Source organism: Eurypyga helias, unplaced genomic scaffold (genome assembly GCF_000690775.1).
Source record: "Eurypyga helias isolate BGI_N326 unplaced genomic scaffold, ASM69077v1 scaffold48228, whole genome shotgun sequence".
In the NCBI taxonomy this organism is placed as follows: Eukaryota; Metazoa; Chordata; class Aves; order Eurypygiformes; family Eurypygidae; genus Eurypyga; species Eurypyga helias.
Window position 1 is genome coordinate 1 of NW_010267296.1, and position 9,485 is coordinate 9,485.

General features: G+C 41.5%; 1 protein-coding gene across 1 annotated transcript in view; it reads right to left on the reverse strand.

The window, feature by feature from the left end:
* Positions 1–174: 174 nt before the first annotated feature.
* Positions 175–9,485, reverse strand: part of EPB41L4A (erythrocyte membrane protein band 4.1 like 4A) — a gene marked incomplete at its 3' end in the record, with an annotated part of 41,968 nt that continues 32,657 nt past the window's right edge. The window contains exons 9-11 of the mRNA XM_010157345.1: positions 7,789–7,872; positions 5,168–5,281; positions 175–252 (exon numbers count right to left, since the gene is read on the reverse strand). Of these exons, the coding sequence (XP_010155647.1) occupies positions 175–252; positions 5,168–5,281; positions 7,789–7,872 (276 nt within the window). The remainder of the gene's footprint in view (positions 253–5,167; positions 5,282–7,788; positions 7,873–9,485) is intronic.

The window sequence follows — 9,485 nt, forward strand, 5'->3', positions numbered from 1 at the left end:
GCCAAAATACATATGTATTTTGGCAATTCTCTCTTACTCAAAAAGGGACCTTAAGCTGCCTCAAGAAGACTGTATACACCTAAAATATATTAAATTCCTTCTTATTAGGTCCATCTCAGGAAAGTCCATCTCCACTTGTGTTTCATGTCTCTATTTAAAATACATAAAGGTCACCTGTTTCTCTTCTTCCGATGCTCTCTGTTGGAATTTTCTGATTCACTGCCACTGCTGGTGTTACAGCGAGACCGTGATCTGGAGAGGAGAAAAGCAACATCTCAAAATGAATTTGCCTACTAACATGTGAAGTACTGAGATTCTAAACAAGGAATGAACAACACCGCAAAGACATTACTGAGAAAATCAGAATTAAGAGACTCTACAGGGCTTGTCTACACCTGGAAGTCCTATTATCTTTTTCTCATTAACTGAGTGGGAATAACTGCTTCAAAGTTATTGCAGTCTCAGAGTGCAGTGTCAAGTGAGCGAGATTTTCTTTTTGAGCCATTGCACTGCATTTTCGTTTGTTTTATTTTGTTTATGACTCCTGATGCTGCTGGTCAACACACGTATGTTCTTGTGCCTCCAGGCTTTTCTTCTGCTCTTTGACAAGTCACTTTTGCAATAGAACAGATTTGTTAAACTACACCTCAAACAAGCTGAGGAGTGAAGGTAGTTCATTAGGGTAAGGAACAGGTAAGAGGAAGGATTTCATGACAAGGCTGGAGGCTACTGACAAGCATCTGCTCGCTGTATGTTCTAACAGTGTAGGGAGAAGAGCCCAAACAGGATGAGAGCAGCTGAGAGAGACTTCCTAGGGAACAGGATGGCTGGTGCACAGACCTCCCCTGAGTGTCCTATCTGGTCAGGGACCCATCACTCTACCCCTGCCTCTGAAACTAGGACATTGCTATAATGTCCTTCTGACACAGCTCAGAGTCTCATGGATTTGCCCATAATACCAGTGAATCAAGGTTTTATCAAATTGCTTTGTCACTAAATGCCTCAGCGTCTATCAAGTCTGGTCTTGCCCCTCTCCCAGACCAGGAAATCATTAACTCAAAGAGCTCCCATTCAAACAGAAATGTTTTAGAATAAGGGGACAACCAAGGTCTAGGAAAATCAGTTCAACCTAGCTTGTCTGTAGGGAGAAGGCTTGGAAAAGCAAAATTTCCACAGAGAAGAAGCAGAAACTTCTCCCCACCCCCAAATTTAAAGACACTGAGAGGCTCAGGATAGTCAGCTTCCCAAGTAAGAATACACATTTCTGGGTCAAGCTGAAAGTGAGGATAAGAAAGATGTATGTTACTACAGAAAAATGTAACATGGAAGGAAGAAGGAAGATTAAAAGATGGTGTCCAAAAGAGTGGCTCAAGCACATTCAGAGAGTTCAGAGCAATTAACGGCACAGAACTGCAGCAGACCTTACATGTCCAGAAGTATATTCTTTTTCCTCCTAGATACTATCAGATGTTTAATAAATATTCCACTAATCTTGAATCTCAACCTTACTAGGTCATCCAAGCAACACTGTTCTTTCACACTTCAAGGTCATCTGTGCTTCTACATTTCTCAGCACTAAATGTATTTTCCTACTCCAATTTAAGTAATTTATCCCACAAGGTAACAAGGCAGCAAAAATCAGTGTGGCAGGAGAAGTGCAAGATAAAACATCCTATTTTCTCGAATTCAAGATAAGCCTTCCTGTAACTTTTCAGGAATGGAAATCTGATCCACCTTTTGGAGACTGCACATCAAATTACCTTGTGTTCCCTGTCAGGAAAGCACTTGCAGAGAGACAGCAGGGCTGCTGAGCTGTCAGCTGAGTGGCAGCTGCTCATGCTGGCTGTCAGAATATTATCTTTCACTGAATATTAAACATCAGCTTTCACTGAACTGAATAAAATACCAAAAATAGAAAGAAAAATTATTTCCTAAGTCAGGTGCGAGAACACGAGATCACCCTGAACGCTCTAGCAATTACAAAGAACCTTTCATCTTTTCTCATGTTTTCTTGGTCATGCAAAATAGTTGATATTTTGCAGATAGTACATGGTTTGAGACAAGGAGCAAGAGAGAAGGCATAGTCAGTTTGGCAAGAGAGACAGAACAAATACAACCCAGGAAGGGGCTTGGGGGGTGGGGTGGGTCACAGGATTTGCTGCGTCAGAGAAACAGGTGACACAGAAGGCTAGTATTCTGGTGCAGTCCTTTTCTGCTTAAAATGGGAGAAAAGTAGCGAAACTATGAGGAAGTGGAGAAGGTCTGTTCCAATACACAATAACAAACCTGTATATTTGTAATGTAATACAGCAGGCACAGGCTTCAGGAAGAGTCTCTTCTGAACACTGGGGTTTTCCACCTGAGATGCCTAACTAAATCCTCTCAGATTTATGAGCTGGACATGCACCATGGGACTATTAGACTATTACTGGGAGCTTGTCATGGTAACAATCTTCAGAAAAATAATGTTATCTTATAATAGGTGCAAAGTACGTGAGCACTTTCCCTGACTTCCCGCGATTGTCCCCGAGATGTTTGTATCTCTGCCAGAGCTCCTTTCCCATGCTGCAGCAGTGAATCAGATCCTGGGAGTGTCTCCCCTCTGCTCGCTTCGAGAGACTCTGGTATCAAAATGCACTGCACACTCTCCTTTTTCCAGCAGCCAGGGCAGGAGCACAGGAGTGAGAAGCACAGCACAAAGTAACAGCAGGCAGATGTGGCACTATAGAACTCCAGATGCAAAAATCTGTCAAAAGCTGCAGTTGTAGAAGGACACACCCCAGTTCACACCAGCATTTTATCTGGAAATGTGACAACTAATCAAGACTGCACAGGAAAGAAAAAAAAGAAGCTTAAGAAAAAGTTCAGCAAAAACTGTGCAAGCCCATGAGAAGTTGTACATGACTCTGCACCCATCTTTTTCGGGACAATTCATCCCAAATGACAGTAAAACTGCTTTCAAAACAGATTTAATTAAAAGTGGACTGGGAGGGTAGAGAACTCAAAACAAAATATGCAGATGCAAAATCCAAAAGCTAAAATTTCTGGAAACTGACTTTCAAGTTGCAGACAGGCCTTTAGTAAACTTCCACAAACTGCTTCCAGCACGGTGTAGTAACAATGAACAAAGCAGCTCGTAGGAATCTGTGCTGCGATGAGGTTATGCTACAGAGCATTTTTGCAAAAGTAAGGTAGGAAAGAAAATCACACAGCCTTTTAAAGGTTTAAGAAGATGGGGGAGAAGGAAGGAAGGAAGGGAGGGGATGCAGGGAACTGAAGTATGATCAGTACCTTTGCTGTCATTGCATGGCGGCTATAGATCATATATTTACCTTCTCCTTTGCTTTAAATCAGAATCTTCACCACTGTTTTGATTTTTCCTGTGACATGAAGGAAGTTTTAATGAAACACCATTGGGTCACAACACAAATACACAAAAAATCCCATCTTCTTACACAGGTTTTTTTCCAGTATGAATTAAAGGTAGAGACAAAAGGGCATGTGTTTGTTTCCAAACTTTCAGGACACCTCTGCATTAAGTTGCAAAGGCATGATCCCATTCAAGCTCTCGCTGCAAACCCCTGACTCGCAAGGTTAAGGATTGTATGCTAGCCTTCAGTTTCCTACTGTTTCCAGCGTAGCAAATCCTGATGTTTTCCTCTTAATTACAGTAAAGAGTGTATAAACAAGAGGGCTATTGTTATTAAACATTTTGAAGAGGAAAGTTCATGAATAAAACCAAGATTCAGGAAGACATAATTAGGTTGCAATCTCCCTACTATTGTAAGTCTTCACATTCTCAGATATAAGACTTCTAAAAAGATTTCGTTAGTGTGGTGGCCCAAGAGAAAATTTGCTATTGGCATGACAACCTGTCCACCAAGCAGATCAGCCAAATGCAAATCCCAGATGATAAACGCTTTGCATCTCAAAAGATTTCCTACTAAATAGTGCACAGACACTGTCTTTTTTTGGTACAAGGCAGTTTTGCACTGCACATCTCTATTCCTTTGTTTTTACAGAGTCAAACAAGTCATTCTGACAACTAAGCTAGCAATGAATCAGAAAACCCATTCAGGGTAATTGCTATTAACACTTACAAGGGCCCTATCCAACAGGATAAATCAACGTAACTATATTGACTTTAACCCAGGCATGAAGTCACTAAGCATACACCATGGGTGAGTTTCTTCGCTCCTGTTGTAGAGAGCTAAAGGCAAGTAAAAGGGTTGGAGCAGCTCAGAAACCTGGCAAATATAAAAGCTCCACATCTAACTACATTTCTTCATAGATATAGCTGTGCCTTCTCCTCTGCAAACCCTGGCTTTGAAAGCCAAACAGGTAATCACTTCAGAGCTCTCAGAAGGAGATGCAACTCCAAAGTGCTGGCTCGTAAGGCAGACCTAGAAGACGGAGATGAATAGGGCACAGTAGCTATGCTTGTCTATACTTCACAGCAGATCACAGCACCAGGGTACCTTCGCAATGAAAGCAGCTTCTCAGCAAGACACATCTTCCCAGGTAACATGTAGTCTCTCAAAACTGTATCATTTCAGCACTGCCCATGTAGTTCGCTTTTTGGACATAATCCAGGACACACAGCACAGAATTTTCATTCATTTAATCTTACTTCTCAATTCAGCGTGTACCCATTAAAAACACATTAAGTATCTCAGTTATATTTTTGCTGGCATTCTGTATAATGTAAAGTAATTTATACATGAGACCGTTGAAGACGGCTTTATGGCTCATTCGTTTAATCTTTGTTGCACTTAAAGTAAAAGCAGTGTACTTAAAACATAACACTGCTCTGTATTAGAAGCTCATTGTCAAGCATGCAACATTCCCCAAGCCTTTCCTTCTCACGGGAAAAATAGCTGCATCAACTGCAAGTATCTTGCATGCACAGAAAATGCAATTTCTCCTATTTCTTACATCATTTTCCTAGTACCCAGAACAGCACACAAGCCTGACCAAAGCCTTCTTTCAAAAGCTGACCTGATGTCCTTACTTAGGGTTTTTTGGACTAACAACTGGGCTCTTGAGTACCCCTTTTCCCAGGATGCAGCTGTGTCTCCAAGATCCTTTACTCAACACAGAGCATGCAGGACTTCAAGATTTCTTTCTACTGTGAGCAGTTAACAGTAATTAACCCCGCGGCTCTTACCTCCTCCGGATTGGCTGCCCAGACTCATTCTCGCTGCCACCCGATGGGTTCCGCCGCCGAGAGTAAGGAAACTTTGGTGATTTATTGCGGTCACTGGGAGAATTATACAGTCCACTAGGGTTAAAAAGGAAGAGCAAACAGTCACCTTTAAAACTTCCAGGAGAGTTAGGTCAGCTAACTCAGATTCAGCCTACAAAAATGAGAAGGCCCACATAGAAACTTATATGCATATTCAGCTATATATCTATGTGTGTGTGCATGCTATGCAGATGCAGATGGCACTGCTTTCCAGCAGTAAATACTTTACAGTGAACCTTGAAAATGTAGGAAAGACCTCTTAGCATTTCCATGCCAACAGCTTTAAGCTTACAAAATGTAGAACCAAGTACACACATCTATTTTTTTAGCATAATAAAAATTGCTGTGCTTTAGTATGAGTTATCCAGCCCAGAGCTAGGCATTCAAATGCACCTTTATGCTTTATGTTTTCCATGGATATAAGTATGAAAACAGTGTTCTTGACACGACATATGTCTTCATCACTGAGCTAATGCTTGGGATGGTGAAACAATTCCAGCTCCAGCTCTCTGCTGTGCAACCCCAATGCTGTGCATTGGCCCTCTGACAATTGTCTGGAGGTGTTTCAAGCTTCAGGTTATGTACTTAAGCTTGGGTGGGACCCAATGGGTTGGGGTTGTTACCAAATTAGACAGAGACTATCAAGTGCCTGTGCAGAATCCTGTGACACCTTCCTACAGAGGTGTAAGGACCTTTTCCAACAGTGCAGCAGAGCCTGTAACGGAGTACATACCACTGTAAGGTGGTTTCCCGACTTTCTGGAGGAACAATGCTAAACCCGACCACACACCTTTACCTAACATTACTTAACCCCATTACAAGAACTATGTGGTAAATATGATAGTCTCACCAAATTCCAGTTAAGGTATTTCTTTCTGCTTTCCTAAAATCCTCTGGCCTTCCAATTGGATCCATTCTTCTTCACCTGATTCTGCAGACTGCTGATAACAGCCCTGCCCTGCATGGCTGAAAAGCTGCCACAGTTCATCTCAATAAGAATTATTATTAGAAGCTGTGAAAAGCCTCTGTGCAGCAATAAAGTCTGCTTATGTGTCTAAATCTCCACAGTCCTTTAGAACAGATGGACTTGCAAAAACTCAATCCTACCATTCTTTGGCTCCAGGGGGATGAAACTTTCTGCTATCCTGAGAGCAATTTTAACACTGGAGCCATAACGTGATGACACCACTTCTTCAAAACTCACAAACAAATGCCTATCATAGCAAGAGATATTTACACACTGTCTTGTCCTTACTCTGGAAACTCTTCCTGTTTACAGAAGGAGCGCACGGGGTGAACCATTACGGTGCCCCGAAAGACACACCATGTATATATACAAATCATCACATTTGCAGGACCATACTGGGTTGCACTTAATGTGCCATTTAGTTGAGTGGCCTGTTTCAAACAGTGGCCACAAGCAACCACTTAAGACGGGAGCAAGAAGTTGAATATGTACGACAGCTCTCCAGTGCTCTCTCAGTTCCCTACTGTTCCCAGTCCAGGGGCCTTACTGAGCCAGCTGCTATACCTCTGTCTTCAGAAGCCCTTGGAAATTTCTCTTCCATGACTCACCCAGCTTCTCCCAGGAACCTACTAACTTCCAGCACTTCTTCTAAAGGACCACCACTCGTCTCCTACTCGTATGACTACTCACTGCCTCTCTCAATGCTTTTACACCACCACCAACAGCTTCATCTAAAATTCTCAAGTTCTTACACTGGAAAAAAATACAATCCTGATCTTTTTCTCCTTTCTCTGTACGACTCATGGTTTTCTAGACCACATCCCCTGAAATCATACCTTTCACAGACTGAAGAAAGAGTCCTGCCTGGTCTATGATCCTCGTACAGATTTACTGCACAGCCATTCCCACCTTTCATTATCCTTGCTGCCCCTCGCAAAGCCTTTTCCTTTGGACGTCAGAACTGCACTCACAATTCACGGAGCAAATATGTCATCCACAAATTTACGGAACAGCATAATGCTGTTCACTTGCTTTCCTAATAACTGCTAATTGTTTTTGTGTCTGCTACATAGCTGATGCTTTCATGAAGTTACACATCCTATCTCCACAGCACTACATTTCACCCAGAAATCCATGGTTATTTTCTTGCCCCGTTGTGCCCCTCTCTACATATGATCACCATCGAGTGACTTGTCGCGCACACTTTAGGGATCTTTCTGTCAATCTTCACAGATAACTTTCACTCTCACTATTGTAAACAATTCTTTTCCATCACCAAAAATATCACCACCCCTTTTCCAGGTCTTTGACAACTATACTCAGTCGCAGAGGTCTATGAACAGATCCCTGTGGAAAGTCACTGGTGACTGTCCTCCGCTGACCACTTCCTCCTACACCTACTTTCCTAATTTTTAACTGATTATTTATCTATGACAGGACCTATCGCCTTATATGGAATACAGATTTATTGTGACCCTGTTAATACATTAATATGTTATACCAATATCCTTCAACCTATTGCCATGGCATGATATTTACCACTGCACAGTAACTACGACATCATGCCTCGCCTTACCTCTGTGGGCCATTTTCCTCCCACGGTGCGCTTGTTTTACTTCTTTGGGTTTCTGGACTGTTTTCATTTTTCATCTTTTTAAAGCTAAATAGAAGTACAGATATATGTATTTTTTAAAACCCACAGTGTAAGATCCCATGTTCTCTCCCCCGACATCTTAAAAAATAATCTTTAAGGCATACAGTTATTACAAAGACCCACCCTGGCATATAGCTATTTGCTTACTATGTGAAAGAGGGCAACCAGCTGCTGTGTGGAAGAATCTCTCCTAGAAAGAGAGATTGGAAGGAAAAAAAAATTGACCTGCAAATCAGCTCTCCAACTCAGAATGATGGTGGCACTGAGTCAGAAAAAAGGTCAAAAAGTCGAACAAGACAGATGTAAAATACAGTCTCACAGACTTCCACAATATGCAGCTAACAGATTACTGGACCAAAAGCTTTATCTGTTTTTTATTCTACATAGCTCTTGATGGAACTTTCTTCTATGGATTTATTTAAACATCTCTTGAACATTTTTTGATTTTTGGCATAAATAGGAGCTGTATGCTCCACTATTTAAATATGGCACAATTATTTAAACTTATTTCAAAATTTGCACCTGGTTCAACACTTTCTCCACTTGTTCTGTGCTTATAGAAAGAAAAAAAGCCCTATGAATGATGGTTCTCTAATCATGATCCACCCCATAGATTTTTTTTTTTAAATACATTTAAAATAACTGTCTCATCTCTTTTCCAAGTGAAAGAATCACAGACTATTCAATCTCTTCTGGTATAGGAGTCACCACAGAGCTCTGGTTATCTTTATTTCTCTACAGTCTTTTGCAGGTCTATAGTACCTTGTTTAAGATGAGAGGAACAAAGGCAGGGGTGACAACTATTCAAAACATGACAGACCGTCGTGGTTTAACCACACAGACCAAAGGTTTATAGATGAGCATATTGTTCTCAGTCCTTCCCCAAAAACTCCAGTGTTTTCCTTTTGCTAGACACTGAGCACAGATCTGACAGTACAAAAGAGCTGTCTTCACTGACTGCCGCAAGGTGAAGTAGCAGGATAGTCAAGATAGTCACCTGGCTTAAGAGATTTATCAGTGTTTGTAACCGGTCTCCCATCATACCTACAGGAGATGGGGAGAAAAATAGCAGGATGGTCCAATTCTTCCTTTATTTCTATCATTTTCATAGTGCCAGGTTTTACAACTTCCAACCTGTTATTGGTCCTAGACAGCTGGCCAACTGCTGCTCCAAGTGCTGGAAGGTGGCTTCCAGTTGAAGCATGTTTTTGCACCCATATTCTCGCCAACGGCTAGCCATGCTTTTCTTCCATCATCATTTCTACAGCTCACTTTCTATGTGAACAAGCAGTTCACCTGACACAGAATGAGACAGCCACATTGATTTCCACTAAGCTCTTCGAGAAGTATTACTGACAGCAACCCTCTACAAGCATTAATACAACATATCTTTCCAAAGTGCAGCAAAAAAAGCTTTACAGATGCTTACAGAGAGGAGAACATAAGCCAGAGTTCCTTCCCCAGAGCAGGAGGTGACAGACTCAGCTTTATGCAGGAATTGTGGCTACTTAAATTTACTAATCCACTTTTAACCTCAGCCTTTGGTTACTACAGGTCACTGAGTTAATCATTTAATTCTCACACAGTGAACAAAATGCAAAGCTACAGTAAGTCAGCAG